The sequence below is a fragment of the Giraffa tippelskirchi genome, chromosome 5 (genome assembly GCF_054371585.1).
Source record: "Giraffa tippelskirchi isolate mGirTip1 chromosome 5, T2T-mGirTip1v1.2.pri, whole genome shotgun sequence".
NCBI classification, from domain to species: Eukaryota; Metazoa; Chordata; class Mammalia; order Artiodactyla; family Giraffidae; genus Giraffa; species Giraffa tippelskirchi.
The window spans coordinates 107,805,291-107,831,063 of NC_137279.1; the positions used below are offsets into that span (position 1 = coordinate 107,805,291).

General features: G+C 34.1%; 1 protein-coding gene across 6 annotated transcripts in view; it reads right to left on the reverse strand.

Annotated features, from left to right (window-relative positions):
- SYCP1 (synaptonemal complex protein 1) overlaps positions 1-25,773 on the reverse strand; it is a 125,341-nt gene that overhangs the window by 45,784 nt on the left and 53,784 nt on the right. For 5 of the 6 annotated variants that reach the window (XM_081493332.1, XM_081493334.1, XM_081493331.1 and 2 more), the window contains 6 exons: positions 12,773-12,877; positions 11,851-11,954; positions 10,078-10,195; positions 9,181-9,251; positions 5,005-5,086; positions 2,489-2,551 (listed from right to left, as the gene is read on the reverse strand). In XM_081493332.1, the coding sequence (XP_081349458.1) occupies positions 2,489-2,551; positions 5,005-5,086; positions 9,181-9,251; positions 10,078-10,195; positions 11,851-11,954; positions 12,773-12,877 (543 nt within the window). The remainder of the gene's footprint in view (positions 1-2,488; positions 2,552-5,004; positions 5,087-9,180; positions 9,252-10,077; positions 10,196-11,850; positions 11,955-12,772; positions 12,878-25,773) is intronic. The other variant, XM_081493333.1, reaches the window with a different exon arrangement.

Here is a 25,773-nt window from a genome sequence, read left to right on the forward strand (position 1 = left end):
TAGTCATGTCATTAAATAATTCTATTAATGTCAAACCTACCTAGGGTAAAGGAAATAAGAGATAAAACTGAGAGCTCACTAAAGGTACAGAATCCAGTAAGACAAGCCTGCATAAAGTCGCAAACTCAAAAGACTACCTAATCAGTGAAAGTATAAATAAGAAATAAATCTGCCACATAGACGGATACAGTAAGGAAACTTGTCTTGACCCTGGCACTGAGTGAATGGTATAAAAACTGTCCTGAAAATATGTAGTAGCCATGAAGTGGCCTTATATTTGGGGAGCAGGGGTTAGTTACAGCTGAATTCATGTTATCTCGATAATCTCAAAAAACTTCAAATGGAGAATTTATTTTAAAATGGGCTCCTCCCATTATACAGAGTGAAGTAAGCCAGAAAGAAAAACACCAATACAGTATACTAATGCATAGATATGGAATTTGAAAGATAGTAACGATAACCCTATATGCAAGACAGAATAAGAGACACAGATGCATAGAACAGTCTTATGGACTCTGAGGGAGAAGGTGAGGGTGGGACGTTCTGGGAGAATAGCATTGAAACATGTATATTATCATATGTGAAACAGAACACCATTCCAGGTTCAATGCATGAGATAAATGCTCAGGGCTGGGGCAATGGGATGACCCAGAGGGATGGGATGGGGAGGGAGGTGGGAGGGGGGTTCAGGATGGGGAACACATGTAAACCCATGGCTGATTCATGTCAATGTATGGCAAAACCCACTACAATATTGTAAAGTAATTAGCCCCCAACTAAAATAAATAAATTTATTTAAAAAAATAAAAATAAAATAAAATGGGCTCCTGTTAGTAGTGCCCTCAAGACAATCTTTTTGGGAGGATATCAATTTCAACATAAGCCTTAAAGAATTACCACAGATAGCTCCAAGAAATCAAAAAATGTAAAGAAATAAGGTTCCAAGAGTAAAAATCAGTAGGAAGAACAAAGCAAAATCAGAACTGAAAAGGCTTCAGATATTGAAATTATTAAACAAAGAATATCATATTAAAATATTTTAAATATTGTTTTTAAAGACCTGAAACTGTGAAAAAGAAACAGGAGACCATAAAAGACATTTTATCAGATTTTTAAAAGAACTAATTAAAACTTCAGTAATAAAAATGTAATTAAAATTTAAAACTCAATAGAGACAGGAAAATCAGTCACTTCTTGGCCTTATCAAATGAATGCTGAACAAATTTTTAAACCATCAGTTTGAAGTATAACCAGATTATAATATTGCCTGAGAAAGCACATTTTACATATTTCTCCATTCTTCAGACCATCAAAATTTACTCCCTTGAGAGTTAATATTGATGATCATAACTTTCTCCTACTTAGCTTTCCCTAGAAAATTATAACTGACATTACTATACATTATAAAAACCCCTTTATAACTGTAGTTACGACAGTTCAAAAAATATATATATATAATAACATCAGATCAACTTTGTTATTTTTACTGCCCCATCTCACTCTCCTTTCTTTCTGAAAAACTAATGAAAATTAAAGTAACTTAAGCATTCAATCTTTTTAAATTTAAATATCTAAACTTAGACTAATTAATATATTTGATGGAATGCCCAGAAATTCTTGTAAAGATTTTAAATTATTACAGTTCAAAGTAAAATAATTCAGGTACATAAAATCAAAGAATTTTATTCACTAGAATTCTAGCTAGGAAAAAAATAGTGTTAATTATTAGAGCTCAGAACTTCAGAAAGTGAACTATACTTTCCAAAGGACTACTCACTAACTCACTACACAGAAAGTCAAGTTTAGGACAAGTGTGTGATGAAAAGCAGAGAAGGGGAAAGTGAACTGGTATCGCCAGCCAGAGAGTAAAGAAAGTATAGTCGCTCAGTCGTGTCTGACTCTTTGCAACCCTGTGGAATGTAGCCCACCAGCCTCCTCAGTCCATGGGATTCTCCAGGCAAAAATACTGGAGTGGGTTGCCATTTCCTTCTCCAGGGATCTTCCTGACCCAGGGATCGAACCCGGGTCTCCCACATCACAGGCAGATGCTTTACCCTCTGAGCCACCAGGGAAGCCCCCAGAGAGTAAAAACACCTCACAAAAAGAAAGGGGAAATTTTTCTGCAGCTCCTTTGACTATAAAAAATGGGAGAGATGTCTAAGAATGATATTTTAAAAGCATCTTGCCACTATAAAGATAGCCACAGCAAATGCAGCTGTTGAGGGTATGAAATTTGGAGAAAGGAAAGAGATAGTGGACGAGCAATTTAATGAAGCTTTGCTCTTTGAAGCATTATGCAGAAACTCCTAATTCCGAAGCCTCTTCAAACAAACCTGCAATAAAAATCCTATAACTATTCTTGAAAGCCTTCAAAATAGAACTGAGATCTCTTTGTACAGGACAATGTAAGGTTGGTCCTAAAGAGTCTAGCCGTACATATATTGTTACAGAGTCTCTAGTCCCAAGTATTTTTCACATCTGATAATACCTTGTTTTCTAGTATCTTCATTTGTTTATCTTTTTTTATAACTTCACATTCAATGCTTCGAGCCTAAAAAAATATTATTTAACATCAGATTAAAAACGTTAACAGAAATTCTATTTTCTTCTATGAGTATCTTTTAGACATGGAATTATAAAGCTTAGTCTTATATTTCTAAAAAAAATAGTTATCAGCTCTGCCAGTTTATTTCAGCTACATTTTTAAAAAAATATATAAAATTCTTATATTTAAAAAATAAAATAGTTTTCATGCATATATGTTAATGTTCATTGTTATCTTAGCCTCGTTATCACTTTACAATCTTTTATTAGCTTTCCCAGTTTATACTGAATTTTTTAAATTATATATAGATGTTTACCATCTTTTAAACATGTTTTTCACAAACATTTATTAAACTGAACTTTGTAACAATCCAATGATGTAGAAAAATAGGTATTATTATGCCCATTTTAGAAATGATGGAAAAAAAGGTCAGATAAAGTATGGATTGGGATAAAAGAAGAGTGTAACGAATTTCAATGTCAGGTAAAATAGCCAAGAAATATTTGCAACCTGGATTCTTTCCAGGAAACTGTTTCAATAGGTAAACTGAAATCCAACCATGGAAAGCTTAAAAATGCTATCAATTTGTCTTGCATTTCACTTTTTTCTTAACTCATCATTAATATCGTCTACATTGGTAAAATAAATTTTAAGTTCTTGGTGGAAGATTTTTGTTTTACATTAACCATCAAATTCATGTTTTTCTCTATACCAACAAGATAAGTGTTTTGAAGCAGCCTCTGGACACAAATTTTAAAGTAGTGAATTACCTACCAAGTCTTTAGGAGACTAATTTAATTTGGGGGGCTGAATTTAACTAATAAATATGAAACTGAAAGAAAAAAACAGCTTTTGGGGGGAAAAAATGTGGTATAGTCTAAAGAATGTTAGAGAGGCAACTTTACCTACCACTTCTTAGACATGTAGCTTTTTGGCATTTTTACCTTTTGGAGGCCCAATTTCCTAATTCATAAAATGAGGACAAAAATGACTTCCAGCTTAAATAATATAAAGAATCTAGAATGTTCCTGGTTCATTGCAAGTCCTTAAAAATATAGTTCATCTTACCCTTAGACTATTCCAACAGTCTTAAAGCCCTCCAACATGTAAATATAATTATGACACTTCTCAGGTCAAAACTCTTCAACAACCTCAAACTCCTAAATGTAACTGTGAGGCCTTAAATGATCTACCCTCATTTTTCCCCATCCTCATTCTTCCATTTATCTTCCCATCTCTCATCTTTCTATACTCTCTCCACTAACACCACTATCTTAAACACCATCTTTTGGCCAAAATAAACTTTGTATAGTTGTTTAAATATAGCAGGCCCTCTCATATTTCCAAGGCTCTCTCATACTTCATATATTGTGTGTGTGTGTGTAACTTGAAATACTCTTCTCCCTGATATACTTATGCCTACCCCACTGCCTTCCACTAATTCAATAAATTGGAGGTTTTAACATGAATTTTGCTTCTTCCACGAAGCTTGTCCTAACTCAAGTTCAGATAGTTGTCCTTTCTATGGTCTGAATAGCAATTATATAGAAGACCTATGTTTTGGTCTTCTTTTTAGTGTAAATTCCACAGTAACCCTGATCAGTTCATAAAGTTGGATGGGGACTGATCTGTCTCCAAGGGTGGGAATGCAACTCAGGCTTGGAGAGGTTACTCTATCCCCTAACTGCAATGAATGGCTCAAGTATAAGTGAGCTAAACTAGGCAAGAGTCCTCACTAACATTTTTTTCAAAGCTTTCAAGACTATTTTTATAGCCTTCCAACTGATTCCAGGGCCTTTCACCTCTCCCTATTCTATTCTTAAAAATTAAAAATGTTACTTGTCTAATAAAAAACCTTAAATGGATCACTACTGCCCACCAAAACAAACTAAAACCAAACTTCAGCACCCAAAACACTGCCTGGCACATTGTAGGTAGTTAATAATATTTGTAGAATGAATGAGAAAACAAAGTCAAGGTCTTCACAATCTAGTTTGATCATTGCAATCTGTTTTGGCACAATTTTCTCCCACTGTATGTTATACACCATAATCACTTCACATACTTTGTACTATTCTACTTTTGTGAGAGTCTTCCCTAAAAGCCTTCCTATCTCAACTCTTTGAAATCATTTCCACCAATGTACAACACAAACTTATTAATCACTTTATCAGTATATTTTATATTACTAAAGCATGAGCCTCTTATTTAGCCTAAAATATAAATCAACATTTATAAATGCTAAGTGTTAAAGAAATTTAGAATTATGCCATTATTTCTTCTAGATAAAAACCACATAAGTAAAACAACTCTACGTGGCCCATGTTTTTAAGGTCAACAGCCTACAACAGTCCTTGGCCCTCCAGTTATCTATACAATAGTATACTTGTTTTTGGACACCAGCTACTGCTTTTATGATTTGAAATTTTGTGATAGAACCACTATTAAATACAACATACATTTTCTTCACTCTTGTCCAATTTACTTTTAACTTCATCTCCTTTCTGTTTTAGTTCTTCTCTCACAGATTCCAGTTCATTCCTTAAAGGAAATACAAGAGTGACATTGCAATAAAATCTATATTTTCATTTTATTCCCTTTCTGGAACTTCTAAAATTGACTACTGATCAGTTTAAAAATTTTTATTGGTTTATATTTTCATTTTGATTGATCATTTTTCATGCATCGGTATGTACACTTCTACTCCTAAATTTAAATTAATTTATACATTTACTTTGAAATTATTTAGATCTTTAGAGTTATTTTTACATAAAAAAGAAACTTCTAGATAGAAAAACTTCTTATTTAAGTCAAGATTTCACTTTCCTGTTTTCTTAGTCATCATTCTAAGACATAGTCATAATGCTGTACAAATAAATCAGAGACATATATAGAGGTGATTTTAATGAAGAATTGTGTGACTGAGATATTTGCATGTACATGTATCCTTATGTACGTACAGAGTATCTCACAGAAACATACACATGAAACCATGATACCTCTGGAGAGGAAAACTGGATAGCAGGAAGACAAAAGGCAAGAAAAACAGTTTTCTTTCCCCATATCCCTTTGTCTCTTTGATTTTTACACCATATGCATATATAATCCTTTCAAACTTTTTTTAAAAAATCTATCTGCTGTGCATGAAAACAACAGTGCTTTGTCTCAGAAGGATATTTAAAGCTATTTTTAATTGTAGACTCTCTTATTATTATAGTTGATATGTTATTAGATCAAATGTGAATGCATGGACTAGTAATCAATCATGTGGAATAACTGGCCTCATAAAAACTGAGTCTAGGATGCTTACTCTTTGAGTTTTAAATCTTTGATTGGCATAGTCTTACTTTTCCTAAATATATTTTTACTTAGAGTTCTGTAAGTCCATAGAGTAGGTAGATGTACAAAAAGATATTATCCAAATAATTTCAATTCTCTTAGATAAAAAGTAGCCTTTCTCTAAATACGTCTTCACTTTTCATCCCCAAAATGTTTAGTGGTTTAATCAAAGATTTAACCTGTAATCTTCTGAAGAAGAAGAAAAGTAAGTATAAAAGACAAAAGTAATCCTTAGAAACATAATAAAAGATGACTTTCCAAATACTGAAAATAGTAACAGTTAGGTATCAGGCACTGTGCTCAGTGCTTTATTCATATTTCTTCATGTAATGCCCAAACAGTCCTATGAGGGAGACATACTAGATCTAAGGAAATATCAAATAATTTACAACAGTTAAGTTTTAATGACCACATTCTTTAATCAAACCTAAATCAAAACTTAATACATCAGAATATAAGTACAAGCAAGAGCCCCCAAATATTTGGAAATCATCTAAATTACTAATAGATTAAAAGGAAATTGGAAATATAAAAACTCTATTCCAGAGCTACCGGGGAAGTATTTGCAAGATTACAATCTTTAGCAAGGGAAATTTTGAAGGTCTTAAAAAATGAGTTCTCCTATCAGCTGTCTATCAAGCATCTATAGATCTGCATCTGTGTATCTGTTTATTGATCAATGGATTGTTGAAGCTTTGGACCCTTTAGCGGATGTTTCAGGGTCTATTGTAAGTGCTGTCACTATGCCCCCTCCATGCAAGTGTATGATCGGAGGAAGCAGCTATTTTAATGAGAATAACCTCCCCAAATGCAAGTGTTCTAGTGGCTACATGAGAGAATATTGTGGAATGGGGCTTTCACAAGGTGTTCCTCCAGGAACTAACGGCGTCCGTGCTGTTGACAATCATCCTGATCATCATAATTGCTGCTTTAGCTGCTTTAGGATTTTTCCACTATCAGAAAACCGGCTCCCTTTTGTCTTCTCTGCCCAAGCTGTCAAGCTTATGCAGTCTTAAATCCTCTGAAAATGGAAATGGGGTGACCTTCAGATCAGGGGATGATGTGAACATGGATAGTGGAGTAAATGGTTTGGGGCCTGAGTCTGCTATTGACAGATCACTTGCAATGAGGGAACATTTTGCCACAGACTTCAGGAAGCCACCCATAATATTTGAGAACCCAACATATGCCTCTAAGGACACTACTATCACAGAAGCTCAGCCAACAAGAGCCCCGGTAACTGAATCTGGAACAGTGCATAAAAAAAACTATGGAAGTTCCATTAACCCTGCTGAACAGGGTTCAGACACAAAGCCAACTCCCTCAAGTCCTAATGAAACTAAGCCAACAAAGTGGAATATCTTCAAACGAAAACCAAATCAAAATGTCAACTTTGAAAATCCATTCTATTCCAAGATGGAGAATGAGCCAAAGGTCAACGCTGCTAAGGTTTCTTGGAAAAAAGGCTCAACTCCAGGCTACAGTGCCACTACAGGCTACAGAAGATATTCAAGACACCGCAAATTTTGTTAGAGAAGACTCAGAGGCATAACTATGCTGGCTATTTAGGGAATAATTAGAAACACACTTTTGCACATATTTTTTTTTTTACAAACAGATGAAAAAAATTAACATTCAGTACTTTATTAAAAGAATATATTTTTCCCCTGGACTCCTGTAGTTGGTACTGTTTGTAGAAACATTGCCTTGTGTGCCTTTTTCACTCATCTCATATTTTTACAAATAATCATCACCTTGTACTATATGTATATCTTTGCACTGAACCTCTCTGAAGGTAATGCTATAAATATATTGTACATTTGTAAATTTGGGAAGGATTATCACATCATTAAATTTGCTAATGAAAGTGAAAAAAAACAGGTTATCTAGAAAATAATAAACATGAAACTACTGCATATCAAAAACCAGGTCATAGATCTACAGTAGTGTTAAAAGTAAATTGATACTTGAAATGATTTTATTATTTTAAGTGATTTTATTAATTTATTTGAAAAAGAGAAAGGTAAACTAAATATCAATATATCAATTTTTAAAATAACTAAAGAAAATATTAATATTTGATTACAAGCAAGAAAAAATAAACTTCTAAGTTCATTTACAAATTTATAAATTATTTATATAATATATATTTATATATAAATATAAATTTATAAATTATTTACATATTATATGTAAATTTATAAATTATTTATATAATATATATTTATATATAAATATAAATTTATAAATTATTTACATATTATATGTAAATTTATAAATTATTTATAAATCTATAAAAGCAATGGGAAAAAATTTCAAAAAGAAAGTAATTTAGATTTAATACAAAAATTTTTTTTTTAATTCTGTATGACAAAATAATTACCCACAGTAAAAGGAAAACAACAGGTTAGGGAAAAGATGTGCTGCAAATAAAACAAGATAAAGGATTAATGTGTTTTTAAAAGCTTAACTAAATCAGTAAGAAAAGAATCAAGATCTCAAAATATTAGTAGGCAATAGATAAAAGCAATTTAGAATGAAGAAACTAGCAAGCACACATGAAAAATTCCAAAGTTAACCCAAAACAAGAAAATTATAAATCTTAAGAACTGTAAGTTGTTTCTATCTATTATATCATCAAATAAATAATGATAATAACCAAAAGTAATGAAGTTTTTATAACCAGCATTTTCATAAAATATTGATTGCATTGCATACTTTACAAGTGATAGAATCTATTAGAAACCATTTGTCTATCAAAAGTAATTGAAATAAATTACTCAATAAATTCACACTTGAAATTTATACTTTAAGAAAAAATCTGTATGTGCCAAAACGTTTACTACAGTATTATTTATGAAAGTGAAAAACTGGAAAATGTAAATATCCAAATTAAAATAATGCTATATCCACTTGACTGACTGGCATACAGGTATTAAAGTAGATGACTGTGAAAACACCAATAAAAACAGAAAATACTTAAAATAATATTAGATTTTTAAAACATCTCTTCTAAATGTTCTGACATATGATTAATGTACTTTCTGAAATTAATATTAGGAAATTTATGATACTTTAAAATTAATTTCTATATCTAATATCATTATTTCAAACTAAGTATAAAATAGGCATTGTTAAAATTTTATTTTTAAGTAGGATTCTAAAACAGTAATTTAAGTCTAATTTTTTACTTTATTCTATATTAAACATAAGATTAATCTAAATTAACTACAACAAATTAATAGAAAAGAAATACTATTTTTGGCTAGTCAAAAAGGCCAATGCATTAGTCTTGCCTTAATTGTGTTTCTGTCTTTCCCAGATGTTCTATTTGTTTCAACATCCTTTCTTCTTGCCTTTTGCTATTCTAAAGAAATAATCAGTGTTGTTTATATTAATTATTTTGTGTCAACAGAAATAAAATTGAAACTAACATTTAAGATCTTTATCTGTCTTAAAATTCACTTAGTTATAAATAAAACAAGAGAATGGGCTATTTAATTTGTATACTGCCACACAAATTTTCCAGTCTTACTCTATTCCCCTAATAATATCTATATATTAATACTAGCTAAAAAAAATAAGTCTTAGTTGCTGTTTCCCACTGATACTTTGAGACTTGTGTCCTCTGTACATATTGTTATGGCTTTAAGGAATGCTTTTCCATTCATTGCACCTACTGAGCTCATAATTACTCATTTTTTTAAGGCAAAACTTAATGCTGTACTCTTCTGAAGGCTTCTCTTTCCCCAAGGCAGAGGTGATCCTGTGAACTCTGATAGCACTTTGTCTCCAAAACAATACATATGATATTTTAGGCACTTTTCTATTGAGCCATAAACTCCTAAAGAGGGAGGATGATATTTTATTTATCACTATATGTTCCACAGTGTCTTATATTATTTGCTAACAAATATTTGAATACTTTATTAAAATACTTTATAAAAATATTGATGCTTCAAATTATAATAACTTTATCAATAGGGAGCCTCCATCTTTTGTTGCCTTTTATTACCATCGAGGATCAATATGCCTATTTTTCTTCTAAAACAAAGTATTTATTAGAAAAAGATAATTAGATAATCTAAGATAATCAGACTTTTAAAGCTGAAAGAATCTTCAGTGGTAATCTATTCTAAGCCCCTAATTTTACAGTGAGAAAACTGTCACTGATACTTTCTTTTTCAACTCACATTAATGTCTTCTTGTTGTTTCTTGAGTTCTAGGGCCATATCACTTGTTTCTTGTGCTAGTTCTTTGTTTTCCAGTGAAAGCCTGTTGCAGCTTGCAGTTAGTTCAGTATTCTTCAGCCTATTTAAAAATATATATATATATACCAAAATATTTACATATAAAATTATGTAATATAGAATTTTATCCAAAACAATCTTAGGGGAAAGACAGGAAGGGCTAGGGCTACAAATGAAACAAGATTGGCTTTTAGTAAAGAATTTTTGAGGCTGAGTGATAGGTATATGGTGCTAGTGGTAAAGAACCCGCCCGTCAGTGTAGAAGACATAAGAGACACGGGTTTGATCAAGATCCCTTAAAGGAGGGCATGGCACCCCACTCCAGTATTGTTGCCTGGAGAATCCCATGGACAGAGGAGCCTGGCGGGCTACAGTCCAAAACGGTCACAGAGTCAGACACAACTGAGGTGACTTAGCAAGCACACATGCATGCATGCACGGTAAGTATATGCTGGTTCATTACATTATTCCCTCTTTTAACATTTATATATTTGAAATTTTTCTATAATAAGTTTTTTGAGATGTCATATATTTCCTAGCATATTTCCCATAATGCTTCCCCCTTCACCTTTCCACAAATTTTGAAAACCATATAATTTTTTACATATAATATTTTCTTTCTAGCAGGCTGTCTCTTAGAAGCTATTTCAAATTTCTGACGATTTCAGTAGTACATGAGACATTAATGATTTAATTAAATATTACTAAACTCATTTAAACGAATGTTTATATTTTCATTAAATAAATAAAATTTATGCATATGCACAACACTTAAAACTACTCTTACAAGGTCTCAAATATTCTACATCAGAAGAGAGATTACTGATGTTACTAGTTGCAGCCAGGATCAATTTTAAATGAGGGAAGGGAAGTGTGTGGCTCATGGAATGATTTCATAAGCACCTATATCTCCTACTTACTGATGCTGGAAACTCATCAAGGTATTTTCATTAAAAAATGAAAAGAGCAAATATACCAAGGATAACACAAATTTATATTAATCAGTTAATTCATTAAAAAGGGCTTTGGTTAATAGATGAATTTTACCCAGAGCCCCTACAAAAGTACTGTTGAAAAGGTACCAGAAGCTGGGAATGGGAGCTGAAAGAGAAGTGACAAGATGCTGAGTAAATTATTTATTGCTTACTTTTATCTAGAGTTGAAAAGCAACCAGAACACAAAAATTATGCTCTCCACTAGATTGCCTCCTTGAATTTAGTTCTCCCTGAGTGACAACACAACAATTATTTCCTCCTATTTTCTCTAGAAATTAAATTTACTAAGTAGGTGAAGCAACTAAATATTATGCTTGGACAATATAAGAGATGAATTTATATTTCTGTCATTTCATCAATTCAAACCTACAAAGTAATTTAGTAAAACAACCAAAAAGAACTACAGCTAGAACTACAAATGATTATTATTATAAGAAACTAAATAATCTCCAAAAAAAATATATCACTCCTCTAATATAGTTCTCAAGTTTGTGATATACTCTTCTTATGTCAATAATATGTAGTTTCTTTAACAATGAAATTGATAAATTATTTTTATATTTAATCAGAAATAAAACAAAACTTTAAGCCTATTCAAAAAAGCATTATACATAATTTACTAATTTAGTATTAACTATAGTGAAAAGTAGTTAATATTTTATAATACAACAGAAAGTTTAGGAATTGAACACACAAACTACTTTATACATAGAAAACATACTTCTCATTTTCAAGCTCAGTTTTCAGCTCTTTAACCTGATTTGAATAATGCTGTTCACTTGTTGCAATGGCAGTTAACTGTATTTCCAAATCATGTACTTTTTTCTGGAAAATAAACATGTATTATCACAGCAAATGCTTTTACAATTTTCTCACTTAAGAAGTATGGTCACTCTATGTAAGCAAGTTATATACTTGTAAAAAAGTCAAAATTTTTAAATTTAAATTGATTTAATGCCATAGTCATTATAATTTTAATACAGTGAGCAATAAAAAATGCAATACTAAAAGTAAACTTCATTTTCATATTCTGAAGCTCAACCAGTAAAATTATACTTACATATCATAAAATACTGTTGTCTGTTTTATACTACCAAGTAATCAATTTCAACTAAAATATCATATTATTAAGAAAAAATATATTAATGAAATCAGGCAATATCAGAAAAAGTAATCTGCTCTTATTATGTTAGAAAGACAATTACAATGTTAATACTGTAATAGACTGAAAACACTTTTTAAAAATAAAAGACATTCTAAAACTATAACATGAGAACTACTAACTAATAACTTAATAAATGCTAACATTAAAAGTATCAATTAATTGTAAACTAAGAACTTATAAAAGCTAAAATTAAAAGTATCAGTTAATAAATACTTACAAGGCATCAAGAAATGTATTGTTATAAGCCATGCTTATATTATTAGTATCTTAAATGTTGACATTTCTCTGCCTCATTATAATATGGAGGTTCTCAGTTTTAAATCATTGCTAGCACACTAAATACAGCAGAAACACATGTTCAAGAGGAATTTTGTGAAGCAATCTTGTGCAAATCTAACAGCCATATAATCTACAATGTAAATCTACACCCTACTAACAAAACACTTGAAAGAAAAAAATGTAGTCTTTTTAAACAAACCTCTCTGGTTTGGAGAAGCCCAGTTAGTTCTTGTTCTGCTCCTTTTAATTCTTCAGCAATCTTCTCAAATTGTTTCTTCTCAACTAAAAGCTTTTGGTTTTCTGCCTATTTCAAGAACATTAACAAATCATGATAACCAAAGCACATACACATTCAAAATAATCAAACTTCTCAAATACAGTTGTGAAGAGAATTATGATTTTCTCTTTGGTTAAAATTTTTTAAAAAGAGAAAACAAGTCATTAAGTAAATTCCAAAACTAAATATGATGACAGAGGATTTAATGGACAGAGCCCTGTAAGTTTTTATTTAAAAAAATTCATACAGACAGAAAGACAAGTGGCAGAGGAGTAGTCAAACGTAGAATGCATCTCTCTTCAAAGATGCATCAGGAATACCTCTTCAGATGCAGAAGACCTTGCAGAGCACCAGCTGAAACTGGCAGGAGTCCCTGACCACCAGAACCATGCAAAAATCAACGGATGAAGGAAGAAAAGGAAAAAAGAGGAAAAGAGTGAGCAGGACCGGACCTGCACCCACGGAGTAGGGGAGCTGAAGCAGGGGTGAGGACCTCACACAGGGGCAATTGAGGCTGTTGGAGAGTGAAGCAGCTGATCTGTGATGGTCTGAATGGAGTGAGAACCACACAGACAATCCATGCCGCAGCCTTACATAGCCCAGACAGGAATGCAAGTCCACCAGGATGTATGGTGACTGGGAGCTGGAACGTAGTGATTAGAGAGCAATCCCAGGGTGAGGACTGCTGTTGACTATGGGGAGATGGCCCAAAGGGACAGGAGGGAGGAGATCAGAGTGTGGAATGCCTTTGGAGCAAAACCAGGAAGCAGGGCACTACTGCTGAGTTAGGGGCAGAGGGTGGAGCCATTACTGGAGCCTCTCTCCCCACATGCAAGTGCCAGCAGCTGACCAATAGAGAAAGAGCCCAGAGAGGGTGGCCCTTTGAGTGCCTGATATGTCAAACAATAGACAAGGACCAGCCAAGGAGGAGGCCCTTTGAAAGTCCAGCTGTCAAAGGCTAGAAAAAGATTCTACTAATAATAGTACTATATCTCCTGCACCTTGGCCGCTGGCATCCCTAGACACACGGCATCATGAAGGTCCCCACGATCCAAGCAACTGTACAGCCTCCAAGTTTGATCCTTACTGGAGGCAAAGCAGCCAGAGACTAGAAAAAAATCCTATAATGCTGTATCTCCTCTGCCCATAGTCACCATCTTTCCTGCACACCTGGCACCACCAGTGTCCCTGCGATCCAAGTAGCTATGCCATCTCCATGCTTGATCTCCACTGGGGCAGAGATACCATAGGCTAGGAAAAACCCTAATAGTGTCATATCTCCTGTGCCTGTAGTGACAAGATTCCCCTCCATACCTGGCATCGCCAGGGTCCCTGTAATCCAAACAGCTGCACCACCTACACACTCAGTCCTCACTAGCACAGAATCAAATCCTCCAGTGCACCCTCAGGAGCAAATTCTTGTGGATGACCCACGTGCAGCGGGAGGGATAAAACCACAACTGAGCTCCAGGGATGGAATGGCTAAAGAAAGGATCAAAAACCCTTCCACCAGCTATACAAGCAGCAGATTAAATCCATACAATCAACTGGGTAGACACTGTGACAACGAGTGTTCCCACAAAAGAAAATGCCCTAGCTCTGGCAGCTGTGGACATTGGAGGCAAGAACATGCAGGAGTAGGGCCAGATTAGAGACTGAGTTGTCCCTACATCAGGTCCAGAGACCAGCCCCTCCCCCAGTATTGGAGGTGAAAGTGGGCTGTGACTCACAGTGGGGAAAAAGGCGCTGACAGCTGAGACCCAAGCAAAACATTTATTATTATTCTTGTATTTTGATTTCTTCTGTAGTTGCTTCTAGATTTTTTTCTTTTTTTCTCTGTTGCTGTGGTTGTTTTCATTATTCTTATTATCCCGATTTAAGCATTTGAGAACTTTTTTTAATCATACTTTTTATTTCCTTTATATACTTTTACCTCTATGTTGGCTCTGAACAGTTCTCTGGTTGCTTTTGGGGGGAGTTGTTTGTTTTCCTTATTTTTCTTATCTTGTAGTTATTCTTAAATATATATAAATCTTTTTTATATGTTTCTATTTAACTTTTCTTTTTCTTTTTTTTCATTCTTTTTTTCCACCATGTTTGTTAGTTTGTTTTGTTTTCTTTGCTTTATTCCTCAGTTGGCACTTTGCTTTGGACTTGTTTTCTGTTTTAGTTTTGTTTCTAATTGGTTAATATCATTTTTGGTTTCCTTTACTAGCCAGGCCACTCTCTTGTACTTTGTTTTCTTTGGACTGTTTTGGTTTTGTTTGTGTGTATATGTGTGTGGGGGTGTATGTTACTTTGTTATTGTTACTATTTATCTGGTATTGCCTTTACCATTTGTCTTGAGTTCATTTTTTGTTTCTTGCTTTTTCTGTTTTTGTGTGCTTGTTTTAATCTCATTCATTACCATAAAAAACAATTCATGGGATCTTCCTTCCTCAATCAGAGACTGGGCCTGAGTCTCTGGGCTGGAAGCAATGAGTACAGGACACTGGATTGTCAGAGAACTCCTCACCCCAAGGAGTATTATTAATCAGTGAGAACTTCCACAAAGGCCTTCACCTGTATCCAAGACCTGGCACCACCCAACTGCCAGCAGCACCTAGCACAGAATACCTTACCCAAGTAACAAGCGAGACAAGATCACAAATCAATCACTAACAGACAGGCTTCCCAAAGAAACTCCAAAACACCACCTCACACAGCCTTACCCATAAGAAGGAAAAAAACTCACCTTCTTCCACCATAATGCAGGCACCAAGTCCCTACCAACACAAAGCCTACACAAACCACTGGGCCAAAGTCACCTACTGAGGACAGAGACTAAAAACAAGAGTAACTACAACCCTATAGCCTGGGGAAAGGAGACTTCAAACACAGTTAGTCAGATAAAATGAAAAGACAGAGAAATATTGTGCAAATGAAGGAACAAGGTAAAAACCAATAAGACCAAATAAACGAAGAATAAATAGGCACACTACCCGAAAAAGAATTTAGGGTAATGATAGTAAAGATGATCCAAAATCTCAAAATTAGAATGGAGAAAATGTGAGAATCACTTAACACACTTAAAAAGGACCTAGAGGAAATACAGAGTAAACAAACAGTGACAAACAACCCAATTACTGACATTAAAAATACTCTAGAAGAAATCAATAGCAGAAAAACAGAAAGAAGGTAATAGTGGACATAACTGCTGAAGAGCAAAATAAAGAAAAAAGAATAAAAAGAACTGAGGATAGTCTCAGAGACCTCTGGGACAATACTAAATGCACCAATATTTGAATTATAGGTGTTCCAGAAGAAGAAGAGAAAAAGAAAGGGTCTGAGAAAATTTTTGAAGAGATTATAGCTGAAAACTTCCCTAACATGGGAAAGGAAATAGTCAATCAAATCCAAGAAGCACAGAGAGTCCCTTACAGAATAAACCCAAGGAGAAACACACCAACATACATATCAATCAAACTAATGAAGATTAAACACAAAGAAAAAATATTAAAAGCAGCAAAGGAAGAGCAACGAGTAATATACAAGGCAAACCATATATAGTTAACAGCCAGTCTTTCAGCAGAAACTCTACATGTCAGAAGGGAATGACAGGATATATTTAAAGTAATGAAAGAGAAAAATTTACAACCAAGATTACTCTACCTGTCAAGGATCTCATTCAAAACTGATACAGAAATCAAAAGCTTTATAGACATGCAAAAGTTAAGAGGATTTAGCACCACCAAACCAGCTGTAAAATAAATGCTTTAGTATAGGGACCTCCAGAGACAGGAAACACAAGAGAAAGAACAGACCTACAAAAACAAACCCAAAACAATTAAGAAAATGCCAATAGGAATATATATATGCTGCTGCTGCTGCTGCTAAGTCGCGTCAGTCGTGTCCGACTCTGTGCCCATAGACGGCAGCCCACCAGGCTCCCCCGTCCCTGGGATTCTCCAGGCAAGAGTACTGGAGTGGGTTGCCATTTCCTTCTCCAGGGCATGAAAGTGAAAAGTGAAAGTGGAGTCACTCAGTTGTGTCCGACTCAGTGACCCCATGGACTGCAGCCCGCCAGGCTCCTCCATTCATGGGATTTTCCAGGCAAGAGTACTGGAGTGGGGTGCCATTGCCTTCTCCGAATATATATATATATATATACACACACATACACACACACACACACACATATATATATACCAATGATTCCTTTAAATACAAATGGATTAAATGATCCAACCAAAAGACACAGATTGGATGGATAGATACAAAAATGAGACCCATGTATATACTACAAGAAACCCACTTCAGACCTAGAGACATATACAGACTGAAAATGAGAGGATGGAAAAAGACATTCCATGAAAATAGAAATCAAAAGAAAGGTGGAATAGCAATTCTCATATCAGACAAAATAGACTTTAAAGAATATTACAAGAGATAAGGAAGGAGACTACATAATGATCGAGAGATCAATCCAAGAAGGAAACATAACAATTGTAAATATTTATGTACCCAACATAGTAGCATCTCAATACATAAGCCAAACACTAACAGACATAAAAGGGAAAATCAACAATAACACAATAATAGTAAGGGACTTTTAAACCCCAGTTACACCAATGGACAAATCATCAAAAAAAAAATTAATAAGGAAACACAAGCCTAAAATGACACAACAGGCTCAGTTCAGTTCAGTTTAGCCACTCAATCATGTCTGACTCTTTGAAACCCAATGGACTGCAGCACACCAGGCTTCCCTGTCCATCACAAACTCCCAGACCTTGCTCAAACACATGTTGATCAAATTGGTGATGCCATCCAACCATCTCATCCTCTGTCATCCCCTTCTCCTCCCACCTTCAATCTTTCCCTGAATCAGAGTCTTTTCCAGTGAGTCAGTTCGTCGCATCAGATGGCCAAAGTATTGGAGTTTCAGCTTCAGCATCAGTCCTTCCAATGAATATTCAGGACTGATTTCCTTTAAGATGGACTGGTTGGATCTCTTTGCAATCCAAGGGACTCTCAAGAGTCTTCTCCAACATCACAGTTTAAAAGCATCATTTCTTCAGTGCTCAGCTTTTTTTATAGTCCATCTCTCATATCCATACATGACTACTGGAAAAACCATAGCCTTGACTAGACAGATCTTTGTTGGCAAAGTAATGTCTCTGCTTTTTAATATGCTGTCTAGTTTGGTCATAACTTTTCTTCCAAGAAGTAAGTGTCTTTTAATTTCATGGCTGCAGTCACCATCTGCAGTGATTTTGGAGCCCAAGAAAATAAAGTCTCTCATTGTTTCTATTGTTTCCCCATCTACTTGCCATGAAGGGCGGGACTGAATGTCATGGTCTTAGTTTTCTGAATGTTGAATTTCAAGCCAGCTTTTTCACTCTCTTCTTTCACTTTCATCAAGAGGCTCTTTAGTTCCTCTTCCCTTTCTACCATAAGGGTGGTGTCATCTGCATATAGATGGGCCTACCTGATATCTACAGGACATTATATCCAAATGCAGCAGAATACACTTTCTTGTTGAGTGTACATGGAACATTATCCAGGATAGATCACATCATGTGTCACAAATCAAGCCTCAGTAAAATTAAGAAAACTGAAATTGTATCTGGCATCTTCTCTGACCACAAGGCTATGAGATTACATACTAAAGGAAAAAAATGTAAAAAACACATACGTGGAGGCTAAACAATATGCTTCTAAATAACCAAAAGGTCACTGAAGAAATCAAAGAGAAAATCAATATATAGAAACAATGACAATGAAAACATAACAAACCAAAACTTATGAGAAGCAGCAAAAGTAGTTCCAAGAGGGAAGTTATACAAGCCTACCACAAGAAATGAGTAAAATGTTAAATAAACAACCTCACTTTACACCTAAAGAAACCAGAAAAAGAACAAAACCCCAAAGTTTGTAGAAGGAAAGAAATCATAAAGATCAGAGCAAAAATAAAAGTAAAAGAAGTGAAGAAAACAATAGCAGAAATCAATAAAACTAAAAGCTGGTTCTTTGAGAAGACAAAATTGACAGACTCATCAAGGAAAAAAGTGAGAAATCCACAGCAAACATTATTTTCAAAGGTGAAAAACTGAAAACATTTTCTCTAAGATCAAGAATAAAACAAGGGTGCCCACCCTCACCACTATAATTCAACATAATTTTGGAAGTCCTAGCCATGGAAATCAGAGAAGAAAAATAAATAAAATGAATCTCAACTGAAAAAAAGAAGTAAAACACTCACTGTTTGCAGAAAACATGTTACTATACATAGACAACCCTAAAGATATCACCAGAAAATTACTAAAGCTAATCAATGAATTTAGTAAAGTCGCAGGATACAAAATCAATACACAGAAATCTCTTGCATTCCTATACACTAACAATGAAAAATCAACAGAGAAATTAAGGAATCAATCCCACTCACCACTGCAACAAAAAGAGTGAAATACCTAGGAATAAACCTATTTAAGGAGACAAAGGACCTGTATGTAGAATTATAAATCACTGGTGAAAGAAATCAAAGACCACACAAACTAATGGAGAGATATATCTTGTTCCTGGATTGAAAGAACCAATATTGTGAAAATAACTATACTATCCAAAGCAGTCTACAGATTCAATGCAATCTCTATCAGATTACCAATGGCATTTTTCACAGAACTAGAACAAAAATTTCACAATTCATGTGTGTGTGTGTGTGTGTGTGTGTGTGTGTTTGTTAGTCTTTCAGTCACGTCCCACTCTTTGAAATCCCATGTACTGTAGCCTACCAGGCTCCTCTGTCCATGGAAATCTCCAAGCAAGAATAATGGAGTGGGTTGTCATCTCCTTCTCCAGGAGATCTTCCCAACCCAGGGATCAAACCCAGGTCTCCTGCATTGCAGGCAAATTCTTTACCACCTGAGCCACCAGGGAAGCCAATTTGTATGAAAACACAAAAGAACCCAAATAGCCAAAGAAATCTTGAGAAAGAAGAATGGAGCTGGAGGAATCATCCTTCCTGACATCAGACTATACTACAAAGTTACAATCATCAAAACAGCATGGTAGTGGCACTAAAACAAAGACCAATGGAAAAAGATAGAAAATCCAGAGGTAAATCCATGCACCAATGGACACCTTATCTTTGGCAAAGGGGAGGCGAGAATACATAATGGAGGAAAAACAGCCTCTTCAATAAGTGGTGCTATGAGAAATGGACAGCAATGTGTAAAAGAATGAAATTAGAACACTTCCTAACACCATACACAAAAACAAACTCAAAATGAATTAAAGACCTAAATATAAGACCCGAAACAAGAAAACTTAGCAAAACATATAGGCAGAACATTCTTTGACATAAATCGCAGCAAGATCCTCTATGACCAACCTCCTAGAGTAATGGAAATAAAGACAAATAAATGTGACCTAATTAAATTGTAAAGCTTTTTCACCACAAAGGAAAGTATAAACAAGCTGAAAAGATGGCCCTCACAATGGGAGAGAATAATTGCGAATGAAAGAACTGACAAAACATTAATCTTTAAACTATACAAGCAGCTCAGGCAGCTCAATATCAGAAAAACATACAAGCCAATGGCAAAAAAAATGGGCAGAAGACTTAAACAGACATTTCTCCAAAGAAGATATTCATATGTCCAATAAACACATGAAAAGATATTCAATACTGGTCATTGTCAGAGAAAAGCAATTCAAAACCACAATGAGGTGTCACCACACAGCAGTCAGAATGGTCAGCATCATCAAATTCTAAAAAGAATAAATGCTACAGAGGATGTGGAGAAAAGGGAACCCTCTTACACTGTTGGTGGAAATGTAAATTGATACAGCCACTATGAAGAACAGTATGGAGATTCCTTAAAAAAACTAGGAATATAATTATTAATACCACATGACCCAGCAATCCCACTACTGGGCAGATATCCTCATAGAATCATAATTCATAAATACACATGTACTCCCATGTTCACTGCAGCACTATTTACAATAGCCAGGACATGGAAGCAACCTAGATGTCCATTGACAGAAGTATGGTTAAAGAAATTGTGGTATATATACAATAGAATATTATTCAGTCATAAAAAGGAATGAATTTCAGTCAGTTGAACTGAGATGGATGAACCTAGAGCCTTTATACAGAGTGAGGTAAGTCAGAAAGAGAAAAATAAATATTAACACATATATATGGAATCTAGAAAATGGTACTGATGAACCTATTTGTAGGGCAGCAACAGAGACATAGACATAGAGAATGAACTTGTGGACACATCAGAAGAAGGAGACCGTGGGACAAATTGAGAGAGTAACACTGAAATATATACATTACCATGTGTAAAAGAGATAGCTAGTAGGAAGCTGCTGTATAATACAGGGAGCTCAGCCCAGTGATTTGTGACAACATAGAGAGGTAGAACGGCAAGGGCAGGAGGGAGATTCAAGAGGGAGGGAATATATGTATATTTATGGCTGATTCACATTGTTGTACAACAGAAACCAACACAAAATTATAAAGCAATTATCCTCCAATTAAAAATACTTTAATAAAAAGAAATGCTTTTTAGATTGGAAGAATTATTAATATGACCATACCATTCAATGCAATCTACAGATTTAATACAATCCTTATCAAAATACCCATTACATTTTTTACAGAACTAGAACAAGTAATCCTAGAATATATAGAGAGCCACAAAAGACCATGACTTGCCAAGCACTCCTGGGGGAAAAAAAAAGAACAAAGCTGGAGGTAAATCCTCAATGACTTCAGATGATATTACAAAGCTAAGTAATCAAAACAGTATGGTACTGGCACAAAACTAGACACACAGATGAATGAAACAAAACAGGGAGCTCAGAAATAAATCCACACACTTATTGTCAATTAATCTATAATAAAAGGGGTCAAGAATGTACAATAGAGAAAAGGCAGTCTCTTTGGTGCTGGGAAAACTGGACAACTACATGTGAAATAATGAAGTTAGAAACATTCCCTAACACCATACATAAAAATAATGCAAAATGGATTAAAACCTAAATGTAAGACTAGAAACCATCAAATTCCTAGAGGAAAACATAGGCAGGATACTTTTTAATATAAATCATAAGCAATACTTTCTTGGATCAGCCCCTAAGGCAAAAAAAGCAAAAATAAATAGATGAAATCCAAGTAAACTTAAAAGCTTTTGCAAAGGAAAAGAAACCATCTAGTAAACAAAAAGACAACCTACAAAATAGAAGAAAATATTTGCAAATGATAGACTGACAAGAAGTTAATATTTGAAAGATACAAACAGCTCATAGAGCTCAATATCAAAAGTACCAGTCAAATCATAAAATGGACAGAAGACTTGTATAATCATTTTTCCAAAGAAGACATCCAAATGGCTAACAGGCACATGAAAAAATGCTCAACATAACTAATTACTAGGGAAATGCAAATAAAAAAACACAACTAAATATCACCTCACAACTATGAGAATAGCTGTCACCAAAAAGTCTACAAATAACAAATGTTGGAAAGGATGTGGAGAAAAGAGAACCCTAGTACACTGTTGGTGGTAATAAATTGATGCAGCCACTAGGGAAAACAGTATGGAGGTTCCTTTAAAAACTAAAAGTTACCAAATGTTGAAGCAATTCCACTCCAGGCACATATCCAAAAAACTAAAACACAAACTCAAAAAGATATATGCACTCCAATGTTTAAGCCACCCTATTTACAACAGCCAAGACAAAGAAACCCAGAAGCAACCCAAGTGCCCATCAACAGATGATTGTATTAAGAGATGTCTACACACACACACACACACACTACTCAGCCATAAAAAGAATGAAATACTGCCATCTGCAGCAATATGAATGGACCTTAGTAAAAAAGCCACAGAGAAAAATACAAATATCATATGACTTATATGTGGCATCTAAAAAATAATACAAATGAATGTATATACAAGATAGAAACAGACTCACAAACGTAGAAAGCAAACTTACAGTTACCATAAGGGAGAAGGAAGTGGGAGAGACAAATTAGGGGTAGGAGGTTAACAAATACAAGCTACTACAAACAAAACAGATAATCAACAGGATATACTGTATAGCACATGGAATTATATTCAATATTTTATAATAACCTACAATGGAATTTAATCTGAAAAAAACTAAATCACTCTGCTGTACACCTCAAAGTAGCACAATTTGTAAAATCAACTATACTTCAACAACAACAAATAAGAAAGCTCTGATAGGTTTCACAAAATTATTAAAAAAAATAAATAAATAAATAAAAATAAAATAAAAAAAAAAATAAACCTGTTTTAACTTTGAAAAAAACAAAAAACAAAAATTTTAAATGTCAATAAGAACATATCTAATAATAATCACTTCAAGTGAAATGGACTAAGGGAATAAATTCTCCCAATAAAAGACAAAGAGTATCTGAGTGAACATAAAAAATGATATATATATACATACATATTATATATATATATATATACACACATATATATACACACTTCCTATAAGAGATTCACCTCAGATCTAAAGACACAGACTAAAAGTGAGGGGATGGAAAAAAGTATTCCATGCAAATTCAAATCAAAAGTAAGCCAGGGTAACAACACTTATATCAAACAAAGACTATTACAAAAGACAAAAGATGTTACATGATGACCAAGGGATTAATCAAAAAGATGATGTAATAATTATAAATATATATGCACCCAACATAGAAGTATCTAAATACATAGTGCAAATTCACAGACATAGAGGGGGCAATTGACAGTAACACAATAACAGGAGACATTAACACCCCATAAACAGATTATCCAGACAGAAAACCAATGGCCTTAAATGACACATTCGACCAAATGAACTCAACATATTTATAGAGAACATCCCATACAAAATCAGTAGAATATACTTTCTTTTAAAGTATATATGGAACATTTTCCAAGATAGACCACATGCTAGGCCACAAAAATTATCAGTAAATTTAAGAAAATTCAATTCATATCAAGCATCTTTTCAGACCACACTTTGAGTCTAGAAATCAACTACAAAGAAAAAAACTACACGGGAAAAAAATCCTCAAACATGTGGAGACTAAACAATATGCTACCAAACAACCAATGGAAGACTGAAGAAAACAGAAAATACATGGTGAAAAAAATGAAAAAACAACAATCCAAAATCTAAGAGATGCAGCAAACTCAGTTCTAAGATGGAGGTTTATTGTGATACAAGTCTACCTCTCAGGAAACAACAACAAAAAAATCTCAAATAACCTAACCGACACTCAAAGGAAGCAGAAAAGTCACTAGAAGAAAGAAAATCATAAAAATCAGAGCTAAATTTTTAAAGAGAGACTAAACAATAGAAGAGATCAACAAAACCACGAGCTGGTTATGTGAAAAGATAGATAACATTAATAAACTTTATTTAGGAGGTTCATCAAGAGAAAAAGAGGGCTCAAATCAACAAAATCAGAAATAAAAAAGAAATACAACCAATACCACAGAAATACAAAGGATCATGCAAGATTACTATGAACAATTAAATGCCAATTAAATGGATATCTTAGAAGAAAGTGACAAATTCCTTAAAAATGTACAATTTTCTAAACATCAACCAGGCAGACATAGAAAGTATAAACAAACCAATTACCAGTAATGAAATTGAATTATTAATTTTAAAAATTTCCAACAAACAAAAGTCTAGGACTAGATGGCTTCATAGATGAATTCTACCAAACATTTAAAAGGAAATTAAACCTGTCCTTCTCAAACTAGTCCAAAAAACTGCAGAGAGAGGAACTCTTCCAAACTAATTCTGCCAGGCCAGTATTAACCGTATTTGCAAAACCGACAAAGATGCCACAAAAAACAGAAGATTAAAGGCCAACATCATTGATGAAATTAGATATAAAAATCCTCAGAAAAATATCATCAAACCAAGTCTATATAGTCAAAGCAATGGTTTTTCTAGTAGTCACGTATGGATGTGAGAGCTGGACCACAAAGAGGGCTGAGCACCAAAGAATTGATGCTTTTGAACTGTGGTGCTGGAGAAGACTCTCAAGTCCCTTGGACTGAAAAGAGATCAAAACAGTCAATCCTAAAGGAAATCAGTCCTGAATATTCATTGGAAGGACTGATGCTGAAGCTGAAGCTCCAATACTTTGGCCACCTGATGTGAAGAGCCAAGTCATTAGAAGAGACTCTAATGCTGGGAAAGATTGAAGGCAGGAGGAGAAGGGGATGACAGAGGATGAGATGGTTGAATGGTATCACCAACTCGATGGACATGAGTTTGAGCAAGCTCTGGGAGATGGTGAAGGACAGGGAAGCCTGGCATGCTACAGTCCACGGGCACACAAAGAGTCGGACACAACTGAGCAACTGAACAACAACAAAGTTCAATAATACATTAAAAGGATCACACACCATGATCAAGTGGGATTTATCCCAGATACAAGGATGGCTCAATATCTGCAAATCAATGTGATATGCCACATTAACCAGTTGAAGAATAAGAATCATATGATCATCTCAATAGATGCAGAAAAAGCTTTTGACAAAATTCAATATCCATTTATGCTAAAAATTCTCCAGAAAGTGAGTATAGAGGGAACATACCTCAGCATAAAAAAGATCATATATAACAAGCCCACAACTAACATCATGCTCAATGGTCAAAAGCTAAAAGTATTGCTTTTGAGATCAGCAATAAGACAAGGATGCCCACTATCACCACTTCTATCTAACACAGAATTGAAAATCCTAGCCACATCTATCATAAAAGAAAAAGGAATAAAAGGAATCCAAATTACAGAGGAAGAAATAAAACTGTCACTGTTTGCAGATAACATGATACCATAAACAGGAAATCCTAAAAAACACCACCAAAAACCTACTAGGACTCAA